Source organism: Myotis daubentonii, chromosome 4 (genome assembly GCF_963259705.1).
Source record: "Myotis daubentonii chromosome 4, mMyoDau2.1, whole genome shotgun sequence".
Classification (NCBI taxonomy): Eukaryota; Metazoa; Chordata; class Mammalia; order Chiroptera; family Vespertilionidae; genus Myotis; species Myotis daubentonii.
This window is the reverse complement of record NC_081843.1, coordinates 113037598-113064620: the sequence shown is the minus strand read 5'-3', so window position 1 is coordinate 113064620 and position 27023 is coordinate 113037598. Positions and strand designations below refer to the sequence as shown.

General features: G+C 50.5%; 1 protein-coding gene and 1 long non-coding RNA gene across 3 annotated transcripts in view; one reads left to right on the top strand and one right to left on the bottom strand.

Annotated features, from left to right (window-relative positions):
* Window positions 1-9827: 9827 nt before the first annotated feature.
* Window positions 9828-16388, bottom strand: LOC132233776 (uncharacterized). The gene is made up of 3 exons (XR_009452721.1): window positions 15596-16388; window positions 14928-15048; window positions 9828-13138 (listed from the first exon to the last, which is right to left on the bottom strand). It is a non-coding gene; the product is annotated as an uncharacterized LOC132233776 (long non-coding RNA).
* A 524-nt stretch (window positions 16389-16912) lies between these two features.
* NPR3 (natriuretic peptide receptor 3) overlaps window positions 16913-27023 on the top strand; it is a 64171-nt gene continuing 54060 nt past the window's right edge. The window contains exon 1 of one of the 2 annotated variants that reach the window (XM_059694982.1): window positions 16913-17688. In XM_059694982.1, coding sequence (XP_059550965.1) covers window positions 16953-17688 — 736 coding nt within the window. In that variant the 5' untranslated portion in view covers window positions 16913-16952. The remainder of the gene's footprint in view (window positions 17689-27023) is intronic. The other variant, XM_059694983.1, reaches the window with a different exon arrangement.

The window sequence follows — 27023 nt, the reverse complement described above, 5'->3', positions numbered from 1 at the left end:
GAACTCTTGCTCCTGCGGTCACGGTCTCGGTGTGTCACTGTCGTTGTAGCCGACGTTTTGTGTCCATGTTTTCCTTTCCTGAACGCAGTCTTGGTGGAGCTGCCTCTCACGGCGCCCCGCTCCTCTGCACCCTCGTCCCCGGCCTCGGGCTGGACACGGGTCCAGATGATGTCAGTCAGACATGCTGGAATGCGAGGCTTGAAGCAGTGACACAAGGACTGGAAATAGTGGCAGCTGATTCACCCCATGGTGGAGGCCCAAAGAGCCCCGCTGTGACTTTCTGCGTCTTGACTCCCAGTTTTACCTGCTTTCTGTCTTTCTCAACAGCTGGTCAGCAGTTGCTTTAATTCCATGGGCTAATCCTTATCTTTCCACAAATCCCTTTGTTTATTTACTAGTGACCTGGTGCACGGATTCGTGCACATTGAAAGGAAATTAATTAGAAGGTGGCCGGCAGGGTGGGACTGGGCAAGACAGGCCCGTCTCGCCCAGTCCCACTCTGGAGCCAACATCCCGTGGTCCCTCCCCAGCTAGCCACACCTGGGGTGGCGCCGTGGCTTGAAGGGCCTCTGTGGAGTGAGCGGGGTCCCTCTGGCAGGTGGGCTCCCTTGGCCTGGCCTATGGGGATTGGGCTGAAACCGGCTCTCCGACATCCCCCAAGGGGTCCCAGAGTGCGAGAGGGCACACTGCAAAGTTGCTGTTGTACAGGGTGTGGAACGCCAATGCAAGTGAGCAGTAACCAGATTCAGGGCCAACAGTGCCCCAGCAACAACATAACCCACAACCGAAGGTGGAATCACGCAGTCCCGCTAGGAATTGAGCTCCCTCCTCTCTGGTTTTGGGGTGCATCACCTGAGAACCGCTGCTGCCAAGTCACTGCAGCTCAGCAGCTCCTGTGTTGAGCGCCTGCCTCCTGGTGGTCAGTGTGCATCATAGCAACCAGTCAGAGGGACACTTAGCATATTAACCTTTTATATATATAGATGTATTTATTTAATTAATTTTTCTTTATTGTTGAAAGTATTACAGATACCCCATTTTCCCCCCCATTGACCTTCTCCTCCCCCAGGCCTTCCCCACACTATTGTCTGCATCCATGGGTTATGCATATGTGCACACAAGTTCTTTGGTTAATCTCTCCCCACCTCTCCAAAAATCCCTTTATTTTTGATTAATTTAGCCAGACGCGATTTTTGTTACATGCAACCATTGATGGAGTCATAAGAGTGAAGCTTGGTTTGTGATAAGGCCAGGAAATTTTGTTTGGAGTCAACAAAACAATGTGGAAGTAAAGTCACATGTACAGGATTTATTGGGCTCCTTGTCTGGCTATTTGTTCTATAAACACTTATTGAAAGACTAGAGGCCCGATGCACGAAATTCATGCAAGGGCCTTGGCCCTGGCCCCCGCCCTCCTCTGCTTCAGCCCCTGCCCGCCTCTGTCTTGGCCTCTGCCCGCTGCCGCTGTGGCCAGGGGCCTCTGCCACCTCTGCCTTGGCCCCCGCCTGCTGCGGCTTTGTCTGGAAAGAAGGACGTCCGGAAGGATGTCCGGTCTAATGAGCATATTACGCTTTTATTATTATAGATGCCGTGGGGACTAGTGTCTTTAGAGTTGGAGAGAGCTGGTTCCCTCAGCGCCGTGTGTGACTGCGAGCACGCACTTAGCCTCTCTGAGCTTCAGCGCTCTCGGCGGTGAATGGGGAACGGCGGCTTGGAGGGACAGTGACCATCTTGGTGTCCTGCTGTGGAGGGGAGTGTGCTAGTGGGGCCTGGTTAGGGAGCAGCAAACGCCGTGACCCTCAGCAGGACACGTGCGAGCTGCTGGCAGGCGACGCGCCCCAGGAAACGCTAGGGCTTTGCCCTCTCGGCAGGTTTCTGGAGCCCAGTGACCTGGGCATTTGGAGCTACTCCGAGCAGCGGCTCTCAACCGGTGGGTCGCGAACAATGAACATACATCCTGCATGTCAGATATTTACATGACGATTCATCACAGCAGCAACATGACAGTGATGAAGTAGCCACGAAAATAATTTTATGGTTGGGGGTCACCACCACATGAGGAGCTGTATTAGGGGGTCGCGGCATTAGGAAGGTTGAGAACCACTGTGGGGGAGAGACAGCCTTGCTCACCGCTGAGAGTGAGGTACACAGCTCGGCGAGCCTGTTTGGGTGTCGGAGGCATGGGTACCCCGGTTGGGCATGCTGCTTTCGCTCGGTCACTGGGCAACCCAGAGGGTGTGGGTTCGAATGGGGCCTGCGGTAAGACATGGTCCTCCCAGCTGCCCTGTGACTGGGACAGTGGTCGGCAAACTCATTAGTCAACAGAGCCAAATACCAACAGGACAACGATTGAAATTTCTTTTGAGAGCCACATTTTTTAAACTTACACTATATAGGTAGGTACATTGTTATCAACTTAATTAGGGGACTCCTAAGGCTTAGGAAGAGCCATACCCAAGGGGCCAAAGAGCCGCCTGTGGCTCGCGAGCTGCAGTTTGCCGACCACGGATTAGGGTCTATGACCCAGCAGAACCAACAGTAGGGAACATTTCTTCGGGAATGTTCTCTTAAGAATACAAATAAGGAGCAAGAAGAAAATCAATCGACTATAACCTCACAAGCCATATAACTGTGGACCTCACCGTGGGCACATCTCCCCAGTCTCTCCTTTTTATGCTTGTAAATAACTTTCCGTTTTTTTCAGAAAAGCAGGTCATATAGAACATGGGGTTTTGTAACTTACATTTTTCATGTGTGTTGACCACTTCCCATCTTACTCCTCGTTCTTCAGCAACAGTATGTTAAACCCCTGTTTCATGTTTCACTGCGTGTATATTTCAGGATTTTCTTGCTCTCTTAGCGGGGGATAGTTAGGTTGTTTTCAGCTTCTAGCAATTGTGACAGGTTTTGCTGATCGACACATTTTATTTTGGGTTAACTGCCTAAAAACAACTTGTGCAATGGTTGTCTTCTGTATTAATCATGCTTTTTACTTTGTATGTTTTATAATGCTTTCACGTCTCAGGGGCCTGGCTGGCTGGGGAGAGAGCGCCCCCCCAGGGCTAGGTGCTTCCTAGAGGTAGCCAGTGACCCTCCTGTGAGCACCTTTCATAGGCAAGTCGGCCACCCCACGGCCCTCATTAATTCTCACACCCCAAGCGAGATCTCCCTGCCGGGCGCCAGGCGCCAGACAAACGCAGAGCACGCCTAGAGCTCAGTCTCACAGAATTGTTCAACCATTCCTCCCTGAACTCGCTCCAGCTTGTCTGCCATCCCCGCGTCCGTCCCTCCGAATCCACAGTGAAGGCTCTGGCCCATCCTCCTTCCTTTGCTCCTCTGCCTCCTGGCCGAGGGACCACGGTGCTTCCCACGAGGCCCTGTGTGGAGGGCCTGCCCCCTTCCCTTAGGAAATGTAGGTGATAAACTCTTCCTTCAAAGGCAGTGGCCTCTGTCTGTCATCTCACCTTCCTGATGAAAACCAGCCTGTCTCTCCTGGCCGCAAACATTCCACAGCTGCCCCGGGTCCCAATTCTGTTTTGTTTATTTTTTAATTAAAAAAAATTTTTTTTTAATTGATTTCAGAGAGGAAAGGAGAGGGAGAGATAGAAACATCAATGATGAGGGAGAATCATTGATCAGCTGCTTCCTGCACGTCCCCACATTGGGGAATCTCACCCGCAACCTGGGCATGTGCCCCTGACCAGAGTCGAACCCAGGACCTGCCTCAGTCTGCAGGCCGGTGCTCTATCCGCTGAGCCAAACCAGCTAGGGCTCCCGGGTCCCAGTTCTGTGCGAATGCTCAGCAGGTGCCCAGCTCTTGGCAGCGTCCACGCAGGACATGCGCCTCCGAGGCCCGAGGCTCTGTGCACTGTGGACACATTTCCCCCTCCCCCACTCCCCGCCATAATACCAAATACTCTTTGGCTGCTGCAATTTGTTTGTTTGTTTTTTTTAAACTGGATTTTCATGTGTTTTTCCTTGTTCAAAAGAAGAATAGACCAACCCATTATTTTGCTTCATCGTCTTTGAATAGAAACAAGAGGCCCCCCGGGTTTTATGTGGTGGAACATGTCCACGCCGCCCAAATGTAGACTTTGCACAATGTGGCTCTTGCCCCCAAGCCCAGTAACTGGACATGCGACAGATGTGTCACCCGCAGTGTCCGTTTGATGTGCACAACCCTGGCTGCTTCAGCATGGCCGCCACTGGGAACCAGCAGCTGCTGCTCCGAGACGAGGAAACAGGACTCTAAGAAAGTGAGTGATTCCTCACCAGAGGACAAATCAAACAGAAATAGAACTACGGGGTTAGGTACACAGTACACGTTTCCCCTGCAAAATAAGTGTGATAGCTTAAAAAAAGACACGTGATAAAGTGCTGAATTCAGAAATTAAGTCAAACATTAAAGGATTGAGTAGCACCTCTACACACTTCAGGCTCGAACAAAACCCCACAGAGTTCTTAGCATAATGTATTAAAGCGCAGTAACCTCCATCGGGTGAGGAATGACAGAGCCGCGGTGCCTTGGTTCTCGGTTTGCTTGGTTCCATCTGGTGGCAGTGGGCCCTCTCTTAGCTCCCCAGGGCCTCCCTCCCTGAAATGCAAGGACTGGATGGCCGCATCCTCCCATTCTAAAATTCTAACGTGAATAATTTATGCGGGATTCTCTCTATGACTCTTCCAGGCCCATCTTTAGGTCATTAAATGGAACCTCCTGTCCCTCCCACCCCCCAGAGAGATTTTGCCTCTCAATTTATTAGCACTACCTAAGACTTTTGATGTGCCACAATATAGACACATGCACTTACATTTTATAATAAAGAAATGAAAAATAAAAAGATGAATGGCTGAAATGGAAAACTCTGACAATTATCCCTCAAAGCAAGGAGGGTAGCTCGTGTTCAGCGCAGTTAGGGTCGGGGGTCCCACCATTGGGTTGGCAGAGGGGGGCTCGGAATTGCTCTCTGATATGGAAGTGACCGTTGACTTGGGCAACTTCAATCCTCATGCGGGTAGACTCCAGACCCCTTGTTTTGCCCGTGGAGTGCTTGTTAGGAATATGAGCGATAGTTAAACAACCGGGTTCAAACCCCAGCCCTGTCACCTATGACCAGGGCGAATGCAGACACATTATTCCAGGCTTTGAAGCTCAGTTTCATCATCCCTAAAACAGAGCTGATGAGAATCTGGACTGGGAGTGACTGTGGGGACTGGTGAGACAATGCACACAGGGCACTTAGCCCCTTGCTCTTGCTGAGCGGTGCTGGAGAAGCACTTCCTGTTGTTACGCTCTATTGCCGCGGTTCTCAACCTGTGGGTCGCGACCCCTTTGACGGTCGAACGACCCTTTCACAGGGGCCGCCTAAGACCATCCTGCATATCAGATATTTACGTTTCGATTCATAATAGTAGCAACATGACAGTTATGAAGTAGCCACGAAAATAATTTTATGGTTGGGTCACAACATGAGGAGCTGTATTTAAAGGGCCAGAAGGTTGAGAACCGCTGGTCTATTGCCTCTGCAGACCAAAGAGGGGCCGCACACGAAACCTGACAGGCTCAGGGGAGGCCTGCAGGGTGGGCCTTACAGGCTCAGAGACCAAAAGTAACCACCCAGGAGGGTCTGAACATTAAAATTCCCAACGAAAAGCAGGTCCTGGGGGTAGTCACATCCTAGGCCTGTAGCTTCCTTGACAGAGGTCAGTCTTTACCATAACGGAGCCTGTCTGTTGTCCTTTTGCATCGGAGATAACGTACCTGTGAAAAGTCAGTAATCTCCTTTTCCAGACCTCTCAGGGCACAGCCACACACCAGAGCACGAGCTCACAGACACCCTCATTGTTATCTTGTTCCCAGAAATGCCATCTCCCTGTGCTGTCAGTGCTGACGGTTAACTGTCCTTTACTCTTCACCCAACCTCAGAGGCTGCCCCTCTTTGCTTTCTCCCGCCCCCTTCATCTCCCGCCATGGACTTCCTGTGAGCCTCTTTCCACCTCCTCCTCCGATTCTGATGTATCAACTCAGCTGCAAAACTGCCGTTTTCTCCATTCCTGGAGATTTCGTTTCCCAGCAATTGTCAGTTTGGCCCAAATAAGCTCATAACAATTCTCTACAGCAGTGGTTCTCAACCTGGGCTGCACATTAGAATCACCTGGGAATCTTTTTAAAATCCTGATTTCTGGGCCTCCTCCTCTGGAAATTCTGTTTCTTTGTGATGGGGTGGGGCCACAACATTAGTCACAAAGAAACAGAATTTCCGGAGGAGGAGGCCCAGAAATCAGGATTTTAAAAAGATTCCCAGGTGATTCTAATGTGCAGCCCAGGTTGAGAACCACTGATCTATAGGTTTAGACTTTTCTTATGTCGACACCTTGGACCTCAGTCCTGTGCTTTATGGTCTTGTAGGATTAGGAAAACTGAAGACAAAATGAGATGTGATTTGTGAACACAATAAAGGATGTTGGAGGAAAGGAGTGTCTAGTGTAAGAGTTGAACTATGTTGCGCATGTAGAAAGATCACAGTGGAGTTTACAAAGGCAGAGGTTAACTTAAAAATTATATAAAAACCCCCTCCAGTATCCGACTGGGGAGGAACATAACGTTTGGTCTCCCGTGAAACTGTAATGCCTCGGACATTTTAATAAGCAGAGGGCTGGCGGGGAGGGCTCTGCCTGTCATTTTGATGGTAACAACAGGAAACAGCCAATGGTTTCACACCCTGTTCATGTCCCTGGAGAATAACACGAAATAGATGTGAAGCAAAAATAGGTCTTTTTCTGCTTGGGGTGGACATTTGTGTTTTTTGGTCTTTTGAGCGTCCAGCTCTTCTTTGTGAGCACCCAGCTTATGGGACACGTCTGGGGAGGGGGCAGCACCCATCTCCCACCCCGAAGCCAAAGGGCGCATCTTCTTTTTCCAACCTGCACCCACCGTCAGGCCCTGACTTATACTCTGCAAACTGGACGTGGCTCTCAGCCTTCGGCTCTTCCCCGAGGGCCGTGGCCACGCGTGGACTGGCTCTTCCCTGAGGGCCGTGGCCACACGTGGACTGGCTCTTCCCGCTGCAGGTCCTGGCCAGGCCCGGCCTCCTGAGCTCCTGGGCCTGCCTGTTTGCTGGGCCTGGTTGGGAGCTCCCACTCCTTTCAGTTCTTTGAGCTTCCAATAGCCTTCGGGTGAAATCTCTTTTTGCTGAGAGTCCCCATTGAGTTTGTACCCAGAAGAGACCCTGAGGACAGACCTGGAGTGCAGGCGGTTTATTTGGCAGGTGCAGGGAGCATTGGGGAGGAGAGTGAGAAGAGAGATGGGGAGGGGGAGGGAGCTAATGAAGGGTGTGCACTCAGCCACGAGGGCTCGGCTCTGGATCCGCAGGGGAGCCTGGGAAACCGTGGTGGGAGCCAGGGTCTCAGCATGGTCTCGCTTAAGTGGGGTGGGCCATGGGGTGTATATACACCGACCTTGGGTGGTGCTGGGCTGCTCCTGGGTGCTCGCCGACCCGCCCTCTGGCTTCTGCGTTGGGGAAGCTCCAACCAGATGTGGGCACTGGCCGTTAACTCTGGGCGGGGGCACACCGGCTTGTCCTGCGTGGCTTCAATTTTTGGCCAGAGAGTCATACCTCTTCCCTTAGGTGACTTGAAACTCGCCATCTTAGTGCAGTATGTTGTGGATGCTCTTATAGAAAAGACAAGAGGTAACCAACAGCCAGGGTGTGGAGGAAAGGGAACCCTTACTCTGCTGGTGGGAATGTAAACGGGTACAGCAATTATGGAAAACAGTGGCAGTTCCTCAACATTTAAAAAATAGAATAAACATGTGACCCAGCAATCCCCGTCCTGGGTGTACACCCAAAGGAAATGAAATCAAATCTCAGAAGAGACACCGGCGTTCCCGTGTGCATGACAACATTATTCCCAACAGCAAGGACATGAAACAGCCCGCACGTCCTCCTGGGCGAGTGAATCATGAAAATGGGACACACACACAGTGGAATATTATAAGGAATATACAAGGAAACATTATGAAGCCACAGGAAATGCTGACATTTGGGACAACGTGGGAGAAACTGCAAGGTACTGTGCAAAGTGAAATAATCCAGGCAGAGAAAGGCCAATATTATACGGTATCACATGTGGGATTAAAAAGTAGCCGATTCCATATAAAATGGTGGTTGGCAGGCACTGGGTGCGGGGGAGGAGGGGAAGTAGGGAAATGTAAGTCAAGAGTGTAAACTTGCACTTGTAAGAAGTTCTGAGGGCCCTGACCGGTTTGGCTCAGGGTCTGCGGACTGAAGGGTCCCAGGTTCGATTCCAGTCAAGGGCATGTACCTTGGTTGCGGGCACATCCCCAGTAGGAGGTGTGCAGGAGGCAGCTGATCTATGTTTCTATCTCATCGATGTTTCTAACTCTCTATCCCTCTCCCTTCCTCTCTGTGAAAAAGCAATAAAATAAATTTAAAAAAAAGTTCTGAGGGTTAATAGTGCAGCATGGTGACTATAGTTAGTAATGTGGTATTGGCCGCTTGAAAAGTTGCTGAGAGTAGATTTTAGGCATTCTCACCACACACACACACACACACACACACACACACACACACACACAACTATATGAGGTGATGTATGTGTTAATTGTCTTGGTCTTGGTAAATATCCACAATGTGTATCACACAAGTTGTACAATTATATTTGTCAATTATTCTACAAGAAAGTTTGAAAAAATATTACCAGTTCTAAAAATTAAACAAAACCAAAGTAATAAGGTAGATTTTTCACCTAATAGTTAAGATCTATCCATGTCACTCTCTGTGAGAATAAGAAATAGCGTAATACAATTTCTATACTGAAATGACACATGCATGCACAAGAAATACTCTTTTTCAATGATTTAGACCCATCTACATATATTAGAAACAGAAGAGTCGTATGGAGCAAAAGGAATGAAGAGAGCAATGAAGGGAAGACATTAAAATAAGACAAGAACCTTGCAGATTGGTACTGAATGTGCCAAGTGCTGAAATAAAAAATTTTGTACCTGAGGTTAAAAATAACACCACCAAAGCGATTCACTAGAACAGGAATGCTTTACAACTTGAGATACTTAATACACTTACATACACTTGAATATAAGAAATTGCCCAAGTAGAAAGTCATTTCCATGTCATACCTCAAGACTTCCAAGAGTCTGTAAAATGACAGATTTGAGTTAAAATAATCTTTGTTACGCCCCCTCCCCCTGCTCCCCGCCACCCCGGCAGTTAGTACAGGGAAAAAGAAATAAAGGCTGCAAGAATATTTTTGTAGGATGGATGAAGAGCAAAGAACATTTAATGCCAAAGGAGTTACCAACAATTGGAAAATATCAATGTGGGGGTTGGGGGCCTGGGTGCAAAAGATGGTGGGATTCAGCAAAGAAAAAAACACTCATAGACACAGACAACAGTGTGGTGATTACCAGAGGGAAAGAGGGGCAGGGGAAGGTAGAAGGGGGCGTAAATGATGATGAAGGAAGACTTGATTCGGGGTGATAAACACACAATACAGTATACAGATGTATTACAGAATCATACACCTGAAACCTATATAATTTTGTTAACCAATGCCACCCCAGTAAATTCAATAAACATTTTAAAAAATTGAAACACGAGAAATGTTCATGGGTCTTATTTAAGAATAATAATAAGAGCCTGGTTCCTCAGGGCCTGAGCATCGACCCATGCACTGAGAACTTGCCGGTTCGATCCCGGTCAGGGGGCATGTAGTAGGCAGCAGATTGATGTTTTTGTTTCTTATCGATGCTTCTCTTCCTCTCCCTTTCCCTTCCTCTCTCTCTAAAATCAACATATTTTAAAAAGAAAAGACAAAATATATAAATAATAAAATGGAGATAAACACATAGCTATTAAAAATAAAATAAAATAACAGTGTAAGCTTGATGAAACAATTTTCTCCACTAATGTCATAGTGAAATTTAATGTTAGCAACATGATCACCAAAAATATAAGAAGACAAATGTTAAGAATTTTCCTGATGTTTTCCTCATGGCATTCTATTCTATTTTAGTCTCATGCATCAGCTATCCAAGATTTAAGACCTCGTGGAATGTACTCACTGGAAAGAAATAAAAACTATATCTTCCCACATTGTACATGGCGGTAACAAAAACTTTCCTCATCACCTTTAATTTCTGTTCACAGCATTACAAAAAATAATGTTCTTATTTATTTTTGGGGGGATCCGGCATTTTCCTCTTTAGCAAGGAAACAATCAAGAATTAGGTGATGAGGTGTTGGTATAGCAATGTGTTAAGACCTCAAAGCTGGTATTTAGGATCTTTGGCTTCTCATATTCTTTGCATAATCAGAAATCCAACATAATATTTGAATATTCTGAAAATTATTTAAAAAGTTTATATGTATATGAATTTACACACATATGCTAATTTTTATTTTGGATTTATCATTGATGAAATTAAATTTTAAGTGCCTACTTCATATATCATTCTTGAAGGAGGGAATGCAGGATTAAAGGAAAAATATCCTAACCCTCATGGAGTTTATATTCTCACGGATTGATGATGGTTAATTTAGAGCACAAAGTGTTCAATATGTTGATGCAATGACACCAGGAAAATTATTTTTATAAGATGTTTTTGAAATCGAATATATTTTTGTCCTGCTCAAGTGTCTCTTAAACATAGCCCGTTTGGCTGTCATAACACGATTGACGATCACAAAGAGTTAAATATAACTTGGGTCAAATCACATCCCCAGGCAAATGAATGTCTGATACAACGGGCGTAAGCTGGAGAACCAGAGCTCTTGACACACTGTGGATGTTTGAAGGCTGAATTAAACAAGAACATTAAACCCCGGCCTGACATCTTTGTAGCCTGTGTACTTAGTGCACTAGGATACATTTTACACTTGTATCACTATTAATATACACTTGATCTAGAAATTAAATACATTCCTCCTAGCACAATCCTCTTTTGCTTCCATATACTCTGCTTATTCCTCCCCTCATCCTCAAAGTCCCGACCCTTTGTACAGCCACTTCTATTTTTTCCTGTTTTTTGTTTGTCTGTTTGTTTTTTCCGTAATCACTCTGATGTACCTCCGTCTCCGTAAGGGAGCTGAGCTCCCGGTGTCTTTGTGAACCATGTAGAGAGAGGAAAGACGATTGAACCCGCTCTTGTCTCCAGCTTACCAGGAAACATCTGCGTGTGGGAACCCAGGGCTAATCTCAAGGTAATTGCCAAGTGGTTCCCCCAGGGGAGCCACCGTCACCAAACCAACGTTATTAAATAAGGTCTGTTGTGATTGGACAATAGCTGCTTCCCAACAAGTTACACAGAGCCACCTCACTTTGGGTTTGGAAGTCATTCCTTTATTTCATCGCATTTCGTGAACACTTACTTGGCGTGTACTCTTTACCAGGCCTTCCAGGGCCTGTAAGAACTGCCATGTATTCACTTCCCACTGCATTCGAAGGACTTGGCATCCATCCTTTCTGATCCTTCCTTCTGCAACACCAGGCCGATGACATGGTCTCCGTGTTAGACGTGAGAAGGTTGAAGAACAGCGAGGAAACAAGGTCAAAGAGCCTCGGTGACCACCTCAGGACGTGTTTGTGAGGCTTCTAAACGCCTCCTGTCTCCGTGGAATCCGGCTCCGAAGCCTGGTCCACGCAGACACCCCTCCCAGGAAACGGAAAGAAAACCGCTGTGACCGGGAACCCTGGAACTCGGATGGGGAGGATGGTGCTGCGGAGGCTTTGGAGTCACGTAGAGGCTGGAGGGACAGCGTCGGGCCCAAGAGTGTCGGACCCGACGGCTGTGCATTTTGGCCTGAGGAAACTTTTCTAAAATTTCCCTTTTTATGTGTCTTCTCAAATCCTTGCTGGACGAACGCAGGGTACAACTAAATAAACCAAAGAAGTATAGTCAATATTGGTGTGCGTGAAGTTGAGGTCCAGCCACTGTTTTTGTGAATGGAATAATCTACATCAAATGATGTGTCCCTAAGTCAGTGATATGGGAATTCTTCGCGTGGCTTGCAAATCCTAGAAAACTCATGGTGATACTCAGGTTAAACCACGGACCGGCTCTGTATTTCCCGAAGTCTTTCTAATGTCATTTTGTCTCAGAACAGCTCCAAAGAAATGACAATAAGACTGGTTGATGGAAACTTAAGAGGGCAGGAATAGCCCTGACTGGTTTGGCTCAGTGGATAGAGCGTCGGCCTGCGGACTGAAGGGTCCCAGGTTCAATTCCGGCCAAGGGCATGTACCTTGGTTGCGGGCACATCCCTAGTCGGGGGTATGCAAGAGGCAGCTGATCGATGTTTCTCTCTCATTGATGTTTCTAACTCTCTATCCCTCTCCCTTCCTCTCTGTAAAAAATCAATAAAATATGTTTTAAAAAATTAAAAAAAAAAGAGGGCAGGAATACAGAAACCCATCAGGCGATAAATCTGCTAGGGCCGTGTTTTCAAAAGCACCCCTCAAGGCCACATTTGACTGCCGTTTCTGATGAAATTGAATCAGAAACCTAACTAGAAAAAACACATGATCACCATTATTTTTAGTGCTGGCAAAAAAATCTTAGATTTGTATTAACACAAAACAAAAGGAAGGGCCCAATTAACAGAGTCCCTGCTAAGGAAAGCTAAGACCTAGAGGCAAAGTTTTAATTTTTTCATTGATTTTCCTCCCACATCTTGAATGTTTTCTCAGAAACACCAACTGCATGTTAAAAATAAAATCCCAGCACTCATTTCACGACAAACATATTCCTGAATTCTGTGCAATATTGTTTCATCTTTTCTGCCTCTAGGGGGAAGTGTGTTTTCAACAATTCCGTCCTCGGAAGGTATTTTCTTTGTGGGCTACGGTGTTGGGGACGGTCTCCAGTGTGACTTCAGGGATGGCTTGACAGGAAGAGGAGACTCTTTGACAACCTGGAAGGGCTCCTTCCGACTTTAGAGGGTGCCACCAGGATTTTGGGGAGAAGGTCAGACGGACGACAGTTGGTGGAGAAAACTCTGATGGCATTTCTAACAAAGAACCACATGCTAAGGTTTCCCATGTAACGCTGTCTGGCCGGCTAGCAGAGGATGAATGTAGGCAGGGGTGTTATTTCACAGAGCTGAAAAACAAGGAGTCGAATATTTTATAGAAAATTTGCCACCGTATTTTAGCAACTTAAAGTTAAAAAAATATGGTTTGTAGATATTGATGAAAACATTTCTAAAGCCTATAAAAAAGTGGCAGTGTCTGTCACATCTTGTTTAGGGCTAACATTGTTTTTAAGGTTTTCTTTTCTTTTTTTAAGAAGTAGTAATGTGTTTACTCACATGTTCCACAAACTAAATTTCATCAAACTTTAAAAATAATTTCTATATCTGTAAATAAAATTAGCCCCTTTCAGTACTGTGGGTTACAACTATTTCCCCAGGTTTGTTTTTTTTTTGGGGGGGGGCGCTAATTTTATTTTGCAGTGTTTCCCTGTAACTTTCTTTTGTTTTTATTCAACAATTGTAGCCTGAAAGAATGCACTGAGTGAACAGGTTAGCAATTCTTTGAGAGTTAAAAAGGTGGTGTTCCCCCCTTCCCCATTTCAGTATTTTACAGATTGGAAAGAAACAATATTTAAAAATCGACAAGTTATTTAAATATTTTTTTTCCTTCTTTCTGGGTGTGATTCATCTTCACGTTTATAAATGTTGCAGAAAGTCTATTATGAAATGTTAGTAATCTTACTGTGTTGTATAGTCTCAAAACTTCACTCAAAGTGAATTTTGGGTATAAAGGATGGTATCACTTAAAGTGAAAGTTAGCTTGGTTCCCTCTCTCACCTGGTGCATAAGGTGGGACCTGCTTTATTTCTAACCCAATTCCACATGGACATGTTCCCAGGGGGCGAAGCTATTAAATATGCCGCGCACATCCTTTAGGCCCCAGTTCTTCATCTCTGGAGTGCTGGGTGGCTTCCAGTCTTTTCCAGCCTTAAGACTGGAGAACTCCACGACACTCATAATATTCACACGGATTTTCAGCTGCTTGGGAAAGATCTAATTTGATGGAAAGGAAACAAACCCATTACATTAAAATCTGTATGCTTGTATCACTTGGTGGGTGTTCCTATAGCCTATTTTCATTTGAAAGCCCCCCTCTTTTTTGGGGGTGGTGGAAATCATCACTTCTGCTCTTCGGGAAAACGTAAGGGTGCTTTGAGCGGCAGTGAGAGCAGCGGCACTGGCTTTTCTGGTTCTGCCGTCCAGGTGGGGGCTATTCCCTTCCCGGCCTGGTGCTCTTGAGCGACAGCTGGAAGCTGAGAGCTCTGATCCGGAGGCCACGGGGGGGCCCACACGCACCCACACGTCACCTCCCTGCCCTGCGCGTGACCCTGGGCGGTGGGCAGCGCCTGCAAGGGGAGAGGCATGCGCGCCGCCCGCCCGGTGGCACTGGGTGCGCAGAACCCTGTCGCCACTGGCCGGCGCTCCCCAGACACAGGGCACAGCCGGCAGTAACGGGACACCCTGGTTCCTGGCGCGTCCTGGCCACCAATTTGGAAATCCATAAAAACCCTTGGCTTTAGCCATTGTTCTCACTTCCTTCCTTCCTTCCTTCTTTCTCTGTTTCCTTCCTCCTCTCCCTCTCTCCTGCCTGCATGCCTCCCTCCCTCCCTCTCTCCTAGATGTTCAGGGAGGATTTAATTGCTGCAAAGCTCTAAATTTCCATGTCCATCGTGTGGGTCTTACCTCGCTTGTGGGTTTAAGTTTTGTGCAGATAGATGCCTCTTTTGCTACTGATTGGCAGCGCCAATGAAATGAATGGGGAAGTTCTCACAGGGGTTAGAACCCCCTACCTCAGGGGTCATGGTGCATAGTCTGAAAGGTGCATGACCCGGAGGATGAAAAGTCACCCATAATTACATTTTCAGTTCCAGAAAGACCTGCACGGAGGATGCTATGAATGGGGGCGAGCGCTGACGCCTGGAGATGCCGCGTCTCTGGAACCCCGATTTGCAGGGATGGCTCTTTGGGGCCTTGGTGTCTAAACGAACGAACACAACAAACACACAGGAACTCGGATGCCTGGGCTCCAGCCACGGGAGGCACTAGTGGCTCCCAGTTCCTGCCAAAAGGGGGCGTGCGCCTCAGGCCGATGCGTATTTGTGGAGAACGACACCCAGGCGTCACATGAAAGACCATTTTAAAAACATTTTCAATTTATTTTAATTTGCGGGACTTCAGTGTCCCCAAGGCCGCACGTTCGCATTGCAAATGACCTCAGCGTGTTACCACGGATGGGGGTCAGGTTCCGTTCGGAGCTGCCCTGCAGCGCGGTGGACTCCGCCGGCCACGGACGGCTCCGGCTCCGGCTCCGCGGCCGGTCCCAGCCCCGGCCCCACTGCGGTTGCGGCTGTGACCAGTGGCAGGACCGGGTCCGAGGCAGGAGCTTCCTCGGAGTTGCAGGACCCAGAGCACCGAGCCTGGCGCGCTCCGGAGGAGACAGTTGGACTGCCTGCCCAGCGTTCGGGTCGGAGCAGAGGGGCGCCTGCACTCCGGGACCCCCAGGGTAACGGTTGTTGTTTGGTTACCTGGGCCCGGAGGACGCCTGGAGGATGCTTCTCAGGCTCTTCGCCGCCTCAAGAAGACCAACCCTTCGCTCGCTGTTGGGAGCAACAAGTTTCGCTTTCCTGCTCGCAGCACCGCGGCCGAGGGTCTATGCGCGGGGCCCGGCATCCCCACAACGCGGAGGCTTAGCGGGCACCTCTGGCGGACACCTCTGGGGGGCACCGGCGCTGCCCGGGGGCGGGGGCGGGGGCCGGGCCTGGGCTCGGGGAGGAGGGGTGGGCTGAACGCTGAGCCCAGCGGGGCGCTCCCGGTTCGCGATCCCGCCGCCTGTTCAGGGTCCCGGGTCCCTGCTCCCTTACCTCGTGCTGGGGAAGGGAGGGTGTCAGAGGGAAGGTGGCCGGAGTGAGGAAGAGGCGAGAGCGAGCCGGACCTACGGGTGTTTGCACCGAAAAGACCATGTTTGAAGGACCACTCCTTTCTCTGATCCTGTTTATTTTTGCACGTGGTGTGCGTGCGTGCGTGTGCCTGCGCGCATTCCTGTACTTTCGAAAGCATTTTCATTTTTAAGGCTGGACGCTGGGGAGAGCGCGCCCGTGCTACGCTGGGGGAGAGGCGGGGGCCCCGGAGGCGGTGCGGGGCGGTGGGGGCTCCTGCCGGCGTAGACGCGGGCGACTTCGGCTTTAAGGGAAGGCCCAGGGCTAGCGGGGAGCCGGGGTTAGGGACGGCTGAGGGGTGGGAAAGGAAGGGGTGCGGGGAGGAGCCCTGATGTAAGAATGTTAATGAGCGCTCCCCCAGCCCAGCCCCCACCGTGCCCCACCCCGCCCCGCACCCGCTGGAAATACAAGCCCGGCCTCTGCGCGCCCCGTGTGGTAACGCGCTCGGCCGCCGCCACGCTATTTAAACGCCGGTTATGGATCCAGGAACCGGCGCGAATCAATGAGATCAAACGCGAGGGAGATGCACCGTCAATTACAAGCACTTGGACAAGTCGAACTTTTTTTTTCTTTTACAAATGCGCTTTCAAAAGCCACCTTAGCAACGCCCAAATAGAAGCCACCTCTAAGCAAAATAGTATATATAAAGGGAGGGCGAATATATATATATTTATAATAAGTATATATATGTAAATATTTACAGGCGTACAGGTTTACATCCGGTGAACTTTTTTTTTTCTTTCTTTCTTTTTTTTTTTTTTTTTAACGAGTGACCTTGCAAAGGACTCTGGTTCCTCTCTATCTTTTGGCGAGTGCGCGCAGGGGGTCATCTGGTGTTCTTAGAGCGCCCGAGGGGGCGCAGGGACCGGGCGCGGAGCGTGGGGAGGACCGAGGAAGGGTGGGCGGGGGGCCGAGGACGAGCGGGCGGGCGCTTTCCTGCGGCACCATGCCGTCCCTGCGGGCGCTGGCTCTCTCCGCGTGCGCCCTGCTTGGCTGGGCGGTGCTGGCCGGCAGCGCGGGCGGCGGCGGCGGGCGCAGGGGGAGAGAGACGCCGCCGCCACCGCAGAAGATCGAGGTGCTGGTGCTGCTGCCCCGGGACGACTCCTACCTGTTCTCCTTGGCCCGGGTGCGGCCGGCCATCGAGTACGCGCTGCGCAGCGTGGAGGGCAACGGGACCGGGCCGCGGCTGCTGCCGCCCGGCACTCGCTTCCAGGTGGCCTACGAGGACTCGGACTGCGGCAACCGCGCGCTCTTCAGCCTGGTGGACCGCGTGGCGGCGGCGCGGGGCGCCAAGCCGGACCTCATCCTCGGACCCGTGTGCGAGTACGCGGCGGCGCCCGTGGCCCGGCTGGCGTCGCACTGGGACCTGCCCATGCTGTCGGCGGGCGCCCTGGCCGCCGGCTTCCAGCACAAGGACACGGAGTACTCGCACCTCACGCGCGTGTCGCCCGCCTACGCCAAGATGGGCGAGATGATGCTCGCCCTGTTCCGCCACCACCAGTGGAACCGAGCCGCGCTGCTTTACAGCGACGACAAGCTGGAGCGCAACTGCTTCTTCACCCTGGAGGGCGTCCACGAGGTCTTCCAGGAGGAGGGTCTGCACACGTCCGCCTACAGCTTCGACGAGACCAAGGACTTGGACCTGGAGGACATCGTGCGCTACATCCAGGCCAGTGAGCGAGGTGAGCGGGAGGGGCGTGGACCCCGCGGCAACCCAGCCGCTCTCCCCGGCTCCCCGGCACCTCCGTGCGCTTCTCTGCGGCACGAAGGACTCGGGGAGGGCGAGTGTCTGGTTGCCAGGACCCTTCGACCCTTGGTCTGTCGCGGGGTGTAGGTAGAAAGCCCCGCGGAGGGGATGGGGCCTCGGGGAGGGGCGTCCGAGCCCGCAGCTCCGACAGGTGTGGGGAAGCCGCCTGGGCTTTTTCTCCCTGGCTCCCCCTTCGCCCGCACCTGGCGAGCGATTAGGGGCGCACTGCGGGCGGGTGCCAGGCTCCAGCTGGGACATGAAAGCATTCGGAGGCCCGAAGGACTCGCCCAGCCCTTTCCGGACGTGCGCCCCTCCGGGTGCGGGAGCGCGGGCGGACTCGCTTCAGCCGCGCCACCACTGGGCTCCCCGCTCGGGTCTCGGGTACCCTCTGTGGCTCCCTCCGCAGACCCCGCCTTTCTCTTAAAGGCTCATTGACCGCCCCCCTCAGTGCTTCCACGGCCCCTCCGGCCTCTTATAGACGAACGTGTGTGGTTTCCCCCGAAAACGCCTGCCGCGCCTGCACCGGCGGCCGCTCCCCGCGAGCGCGGCATCGGTCGCCTGTGCGCTGGGAGGGCGGCTTGGCCGGAGCGCGCGCTGGAGAAGCGGCGCGGACGCCCCTTTCCACGGGCTTCCCACGTTCTCCCCGCGGGTCTGGGGTGGGGGGTTGACTAAGGTACCGCTACAGGGAGCGGGAGGGGAGCGGGTGGTCGCGGATACATAATCGCGAACGCGCCCATGTGGCCCGTCTACTGCCGAGTAGACGGTGGGGAAGGGCGGGCCGAGAGGGCAGCCAAACGCAGTTCCCTCCGGACCGGTGTCAGGTTTGGGGTGCACAGAGCTGGAGGGATCTCGCCTCTGCTCCCCCTCGCGCCTGGATTGTAAGTGGTGCAACCCCAGCAAAGCTCTCCACGACCTCACGCCCAGCAGCCGAAGGGGCCAGGGCTGAGCCAGGTGCAGGGCTATCCCCCGACTGGGCACGGTCGGCCGGGCACCTGGGCGCTGGCCGTGGGAGCCGGGAGGTGTCAGCAGCCGGTGAGAGTGGGTGGAGGGGCCCTGGAGGATGGTGCAGCGGCCACCGCCCTTCCCAAGTTGGCCACTCAGCCTGGTAGGGAGCACACGCTTCAGCGCGAGGAGGAGGGGGGTGTTGACAGTGGGGGTGCGTGGCCAAGTTTTGAGCTTTCAAACTCCAGGCGGTCTGCGCAGAATCCCTGCCAGCCAGCCAGGCGGGGCGCGCCGGCTGCGCTGATTATGAAAAACGGTGCTTGTCTCCTAGGCTGCGGACTGGCCACGCCCGGCAGGCGGAGCAGCCCACATCTGCTTCTTGCCTCCAGCGTTCCCGGCTCCTGCGGGCTCCTGCGGGCTCCTGCGGGCTCCTGCGGGCTCCTGCGGGCTCCTGCGGGCTCCTGCGGGCTCCTGCGGGCTCCTGCGGGCTCCTGCGGGCTCCTGCAGAAGCGGGGCTGCTCTGGCCTCCGGAACCCCAGGCTCAGCCTGGGAGCTAGGAGTTGGAGATTTCCCAGGGCCAGCTGGGGTGGGTGTGTCCCCCAACCCTCCAGATCTGCTCTGAAGGTCTCATGGCCTCGGGGTTCCCGGCCCAGGGGACCTGTCATCCCAGATTAGGGCAGATCTCAGCCAGGGGCCCCTCAGCCGCACAAGGGGTGGCTGAGCCCAGGCAGCAGGGAGGGCAACTGTGCCCTGGTGGGCCTGGGGCTTCCGAGGGGTTGGACTACAGCCTGTTGCTGAGGATTAGCTTTTCATTACAAAAGCCTCGCCCATGTACCCAGTCTTTGCTCCTTTTGGTCTAAACTTGAATTTAGTGGTGGAAGTTTGCTTGGCTGGCCTGTGTATTTTACAGGGACAAAGGGTGCCATTCCTACTTGGAAGTGTATTTCTGACCGTGACTTGGCAGATGTCAGAAATACAGAACAATTTCTCCCCCTCTCCCCGAAATTCCCTACCCCCAGGAGAGAGAGCTGCTTGATGACATGGCTCTCTCTGGGGATCTTTTCCCTTTTGCTAATCGCCATTACTCTGCCATAAGCAGTTAATGGGTTAACTGGGTTCAATGGGGTTTGATTTCCAGAGCCTTTGTCCAGGCTCAGGCCTTCACTGGAGAGGGAGCTTGGGCTGCTACTAAACCTCAGATTCCTCAGGTAAAGTGGGGGGCGTAGGGGCACCCCCATCTTAGGAATGCTGGGAGGATTAAATGAGCGAACACAGGCACGTGCGCCAGGTGCGTGGTGCACCGTGGACGTGAAGTGCTGTTACAGTGGCTGGCAGTCTGTACACGTGATGAGCCTCGCTGCCACTAGAAGGCCAGCGGTGTCCTGGGGAAGGACCCGGGGTCAGAGGCAGGTGCTCTGGACTTGGTGTGTCCTCTCCACTCAGCAGCTGCTTGGCCTGGGCGCTCACTTACCTGCTCTGAGGCGGCCCTTCCTCTTCTGTGAAATGGAGAGCTGGCCCAAGAGTCAGGCCCTTCACACTGCCGGTCGGTGGTTCTGATGGGTGCTCACTCAAGTGTGAAGATGCAATGGACTGTGTTTCTGTCTTTGAAAATTCCATATTAAACATCATAGAGCTAGAGAGTCCGCCCCCCCCCCACCCACCCACCACCTTTGGAGATCACATTTTAGCACTTTTTTTGGACTTAAGTTCATCTTCAAAATCAGATACAAATATTTGAATCTTTTAAAAGGTAAAAACTAACAATGCTGCTATCTCAAATACTAATATGACTAAAATTTCATTTGGCTATATGCTGTACTGTAGAAAGAAAAACTAATATATAATAAAAGTATAATATGTTAATTAGACCGGACAGCTGAACAACCTTCTGGATGTCATTCCAGACTTCCTTCCAGATGAAGCCGCCGTGGCAGGGGCCAAGGCAGAGGCAGTTAGGGGCAATCAGGCAGGCAGGTGAGTGGTTAGGGGTAATCAGGCAGGCAGGCAGAGTGGTTAGGGGCGGTGAGGCAGGCAGGCAGGCAGTTAGGAGCCAGCGGTCCCGGATTGCGAGAGGGATGTTTCACTGCCAGTTTAAGCCCGGTCCCACTGTGGGATTGGGCCTAAAACGGCAGTCGGACATCCCCCGAGGGGTCTCGCAAATCACCTGGATTGCAAGAGGATGCAGGCTGGGCTGAGGGACAGCCCCTACCCCATGCACAAACTTTGTGCACCAGGCCTGTAGTTAATAATGTGTCATTACTCTGGGCCTGCATGACCACTGTAGAGATAACTGTGTTTAATCAGAAGAGAGTCATTTATTTTTAGAATTAGGCTGGGGGAAATGACCAAATGGTTGATCAGCAGAATTTTTAAGCAAAGAACCCATGATAAGTGAAATAACTGGCCCAGCAGCGGGGAAGAAGCACTGTCGGCTGCCCTGTGGAAATGCTGAAAACCTTGGGAGAAGCGGGAGCCTTGTGAGCAACAAAAATAAAGGTGCAATCTCTATTTTGCAAATAAAACCCGTTGTTATGTAGTGTAGGATCAGCCAGAGAGAAATCACTTTTCTTGAAAACATGTTATTTTTACGTAAGTTAGTTACACAGTTATATTGTTTACAAGGTAAGAAAATTCCAGGTGTCAGTGCAAACCAGACCTACTGTCTCCTTCTCCCCATTTCTCACTGCCTAGAGGCAACTGTTTTCAATGCTTGCAGCTGTTTCTGTAGGTATTTGACCTCATACCTCTAAGTCCCATGTTGCTTTTGATTTTTTCAGTTTTAGATTTTAATCTCTTACCATCCCAGAAGAAGATGCTGATTTAGTTCTCGTCTACTCCCTATTAACCACACACTCAAGTTTTCCTTCCAGTCTCCCCTCCAAGATGATCGCATTATAATTTTTGGTTAGCTCAGTAGTATTTCGTGTCTACATTATTATTACCTTCTAAAAATTATTTGTAGCTGCGCCATACAGGCTACTACGATGACATTTCCTTTCTCGCCCTACTTGTTTTCCTTGGGGTTAAAAAAAAGTCTGTTTTTGTTTGTCTGCTTAGTTTCCCATGGAATTACTAAATCATCTACCAATTTTATATTTTAAGTCTCCTGAGCTGCTCCAGTTTAGTTATTTTCTAAACATGCTGCATTGTTGTAACTCCGGGTTCCTTCTTCAACATCCTCCTGCAACTCCCACCACCCCCCTCTCTGATTAGGTCCCTCTGTGTTCTTTCTTGGTTCATATTCTTGTTTCAGTGGAACACATCCTCCAGGAGCTTTCTCAGAAAGGATGAATGAGAGCTAAAGTTTGAGACATCTCATGACTGAAAATTTCTTCATCCTACCATTACATGTATTTACAGAATTCTAGGTATGAAATTATTTTCCCTCAAAATTTGAAGGATTGTCTTTTAGATTCCAATGTTGCTATTAGGAAGCTAGAATTGATTCCACTTCTTTATCAATAGAATGTTGTGTTTTTCTTTTTGTCCTGGAATTTTTTGGACTATTTTTATTGCTCCCAATGTTTTTACATTCCATTTTGATAGATTTTTATGCCAGTATTTTGCCTTATGCACTTGAGGATATTCAAGGGTAGGCCTCTTCAATCCAGAAACTCATGTCTTTTAGTTTGGGGAAGATTTCTTTTTTAAAAAAATTAAATATATTTTTATTGATTTCAGAGAGGAAGGGAGAGGGAGAGAGAGAGAGAGATAGAAACATCAATGAGAGAGAATCATTGATCAGCTGCCTCCTGCACGCACCCTACTGGGGATTGAGCCAGCAACCCAGGCATGTGCCCGGACTGGGAATCGACTTGTGACCGCCTGATTCATGGTCCAATGCTCAATTACTGAGCCTACTGAGCCACGCCGGCCGGACAGTTCTGGGAAGATTTCTTAAATTATTCCTTCAGTAATCTTATCATCTTCATTTTCTCTGCTTTCTCTTTCTAGAGCTTGTTTTATTTGTATGTTAGATCTCCTGGATTGATACTTTACTTTTCTTATCCCTTTTCTCCCGTTTACCACCTGTCTTTACAAAAATCCTTCGTGCCCTGGCTGGTTTGGCTCCGTGGGTAGAGCGTCGGCCTACTGTCTGTAGGGTCCCTGGTTTGATTCCCATCAAGGGCACATGCCTAGGTTGCAGGCATGATTCTTAGTAAGGGGCGTGCAGGAGGCAGCCAATTAATGATTCTCTTTCATCATTGATGTACTATCTCCCTCTCCCTTCCTCTCTGAAATCAGTAAACACATATTTAAAAAATCTTTCTTACTTATTCTTTTGACGACTCCCAGAGCGACCATGGAGATTGGTTTTCCATCTCTGCTGTCATGTTTTCAGTTTGCGGCAGATGCACACCTTGCTTTGTTGCCATGCAGAAGCGCCCCGTTCCCTTCAGGTACAGAGTGAAATGACAGACGGATCAGGAGTCACATAGACAGTATGACAATACGATTTTTAATATCGATAAAACTTACTGAGAACATGGACTTAGCTCTGCTGCCAAAAGGGCTGCTCGTTACTTTCCCTCTGAATTAGGCAGGTTCGTCCACTGAGTTCCAGATCAGCTGTCGGGCTGCAGGCCCCCTCCAGCATAGGCCGCCGGCCACATGACGAAGGTCAGCACACCGTGCGCTCTCCGAAAGCAGACACATCTCAAAGAGGAAGGAGGAAAGGGCTGAGTCCAATGTGCCCAGGGTTTTCTTCTCAACTCACCGGTCAGACAATTCGCTCTGTGCGGACAGAGCGGGTAAGTGAAGGCAGTTTGAGAGCTGAGTGTCACCGTATTAGAAGTTGCTCCAAACATAAACCGGAGCCTGGGGAAAGGCACGCGTACCCCCATTTCAGGTTTGCTACCTGTAATGTTTCTGTCTCCGGATGGACTCCTATAGCCATCCCTTCGCGCTTCTCTCCGCCGTTCCTAGGGTGCCCTCGGGCGTGCACAGGAGCGAGGAGCCTCTTACAGAAGACACTGGCGAGATCAGGAAGTGGAGGGTGACATGGAACATTGCAACTTCTGTGGCAACTTGGAGAAAACAGGGCAGATTGACGGAAACTGTATCCAGAAACTTAGAGTCACACCGCCCTCCCTTTTAGAATTTTAAAAATTTGACCCTTAAGTTAGTATTTGTATATTTAAATATACTTAAATACAGTAGAAACTGTCTACATGTTTAAATTAAAAAAAATTTAAAAATATTTTTATTGATTTCAGAGGAAGGGAGAGGGAGAGAGAGATAGAAACATCAATGAAGGGAACCATCAATCAGCTGCCTTCTGCACGGCCCCTACTGGGGGCTGAGCCCACCACCCAGGCATGTGCCCTGACCAGGAATCAACCGTGACCACCTGGTTCATGGGTGGATGCTTAACTACTGAGCCACACGGCTGGGCAGAAACTGTCTTACTTGACCTCTGCGCTAGCAGCTTAGAGGGTTAGCTGACGCCTCTTCTCTATAAACATTATTGCCTGCTGGTGCGCGCTGGCAGGGGGCCTGCGGACCTCTCACACTTGTCCAGAGACTTCCCAAGAGCTGTCCCCAAATCTGTTCCTGCCAGTCCTGCTTACTCATTTAAGCATGTAGTTTGACGAGTTATGTAAACTGATGAAACACGAGTAGGAAGAGAATGCTATTTTAACGAAAACTATTTTAATCTCCTGATAGACCGTCTAAAGGCAGGTTTCTAAAAATACTTGCTGTTGAGCTAGGCTGGAATGAAACAACCATCCGAGATTAGGGATTATCCTACCAACCTGGGCGGATTCTCCGCTCTGCCCGCCTTGCCAGCATCTTGAAGTCCTTGCTCCAACTTAGACTGAATTGTGATTTTTATGCAAGAAAAACAGTACCCTGCCCTGAACTTGGAAGCTAAGGGTTCCCTCTGAGAGTTAAGCCACATGGTCCACACACAAATCATCCAAGTCTGCTCAGACACACACAATGCCACTGAGGTCACTCTTGCTGGGTCCAAGGAGGCACTGACATTTAAAGAGAGAATGTGTCTGCCAGAAGGAATGGGCCTTGATGACGAGGGGGACGGAGAGCAGCAGATGGGCCAGGACTGTAAAAATAGAGAAGTGACAGAGAGGCCAGTGCCGGGCGGATCCCAGCCAGGACTCAGGGAAGCTTCTGCTCTGGCCGGAGGACCCAGCCTGCTTGGTCCTGGGCCGGGGAGGTGTCTCTTAGACACGTGGAGTCATCCAGCCCCGATGCCTTCCATGCCTGAGTCATCCAACGGAGTGACCTGCTTCTGAGTTCATCCTCACCGCCCCCCCAGTCAGCGTGCCTGGGGACCCGGCGGCGCAGACATGTTCATGCGCTTTGGTCCTCGTTGAACTTCGGTCGTCTGCCTTTCAGCTCATCTGAAAATGGCTGAGTCAGGTGATGCGGACGCTGCCCTCCACTAGTGATGTGCTGGCAGAAGGAGGTGCTGCGTCCGGGAGGGAGAAGCAGACTTCGGACTGTGCGGAATTAACAAAAAGTGATGAGGGCTGCGGGCAGGCCGCCGGCCGAGTCTACCTGACCCTCCCAGAGACGCCCGCTCATGGAGCCCACGCGCTTCGAACGTGTCCAGCTTCAGCCCCTTCTTGGCAGTTTTGTGGGACACCTTCACTCCTTTTTGGTGTCAGGGACTAGAATTAATCATTGCTGAAACAAAGCTCTACATCATGAGTAACGAGGTGTTTCTTCGAAAACTCCCTTACGGAGGCATCTGGGAATTTGATTATGTTTCCTAAACGTGTAATATTTTCATGGGCACACACAGCACCTACTCGTACAGTGGTAGCTCTAACGAGCTCTGTATTGTTTAGAAGCAAGTGCTCCGGAGCCCGAGGCCTGGACACGGAGCCCCTTTGCATGAGGAATGTCGGAGCCGTGATCCGACGCTCTCCGTGCAGGTCGCAGCTCACGGAACGCCAACAAGCCCGGGCCCTCGCGTAGCCAGGGCAGCTTTGGCTCGGCCTGGAGTTGGTCCGACATCTCCCCGCGCCCGTGCTTTCACAAAGAGCAGACACAGCTCCGAGAGCCATCGCGCGGGGTGGCACCCAGCCTCTCCAGGTCGCTCCCCTCCTCTGTGTGCACCAGGCACGGGGTCCCCGTCATGGGGACGAGGGACAGCGACAGTGATCCGGTTTCCTGGGTCATGGCCAGGCCCCTGCTTCACTCCAGGCCGTGGATGCTCTTAGGAGCAGGCAGCAATCCCCTGGAGCTGCTCAGCGCCCCGCGTGCCTGACAGCCTGGCTCTGCGCGGAGAGAGCAGGGGGAGGGCCCGGCGCTGTGCCTGTCCCTCTGATGCTGCACAGCTCGGGAGGAATGTTTCAGAATCAAGGCAGCAGAAAGCCCAGGCCCCTCCCTCGTCCCCTGATTTGCCACATGAAGGGCCTCCCCAGAACCATTAAGTTTGCTTTTTCGGGAAAAGGTATTTACCACGCGATTAGGTATAAAAAGCACTTGGCACTCCCCGCTGTCTCCTATTGGGCAAATCTGGCGACTCATTGGGAGCATTTTGTAAAACTTCATTTTGAAAGAATCTTACGTTTTGGGAAAAGATGTAAGAAATTAATAAAAAGCCATCTGTGCTATAGACTTCACCAGGTTTTTAGCAATTGTTAACATTCTGCCGCTTTCGCTTCATCATTCCAAATCTCTCCCCTCTCCCCTCCCCTCCCCTCCCCTCCCCTCCCCTCCCCTCCCGTCCCCTCTCCCCCCTCCCTCCAAATACATACACATGTACACCACACGGACACATTGCTATCTTATAAGGAACTATTTGAGAGTAAGTACAGCTGTCATGCTCGTTGACTCCTAAGTACTTAGGTGTGTTTCCTCAGGAAAAGGACTTCACTTACACATCCACAGCAGAACTGTGAAAAAAGAAATGCAATACTGTTACCTGGTTTTCAGACCTTATTCAGGTTTCTCCAGTTGTCTCAATAATGCCCTTTATAGCAAAACTTTTTTTTTTTTTTTTTTTTTTATTTATTTATTTATTTATTTTTTTTTATTGCTTAAAGTATTACAAAGGGTATTACATATGTATCCATTTTATCCCCCCGCCCTAGACAGTCCCCTAGCCTCCCCTATCACCCAGTGTCTTATGTCCATTGGTTATGCTTATATGCATGCATACAAGTCCTTTAGTTGATCTCTTACCCCCCTACCTCCTGCCCCGCAACCCTCCCCGGCCTTCCCGCTGCAGCTCGACAATCTGTTTGAGGCAGCTCCGCCTCTGTATCTATTATTGTTCAAAAGTTTATAATGGTCTCTATTGTCCACGAATGAGTGAGATCATGTGGTATTTTTCCTTTATTGACTGGCTTATTT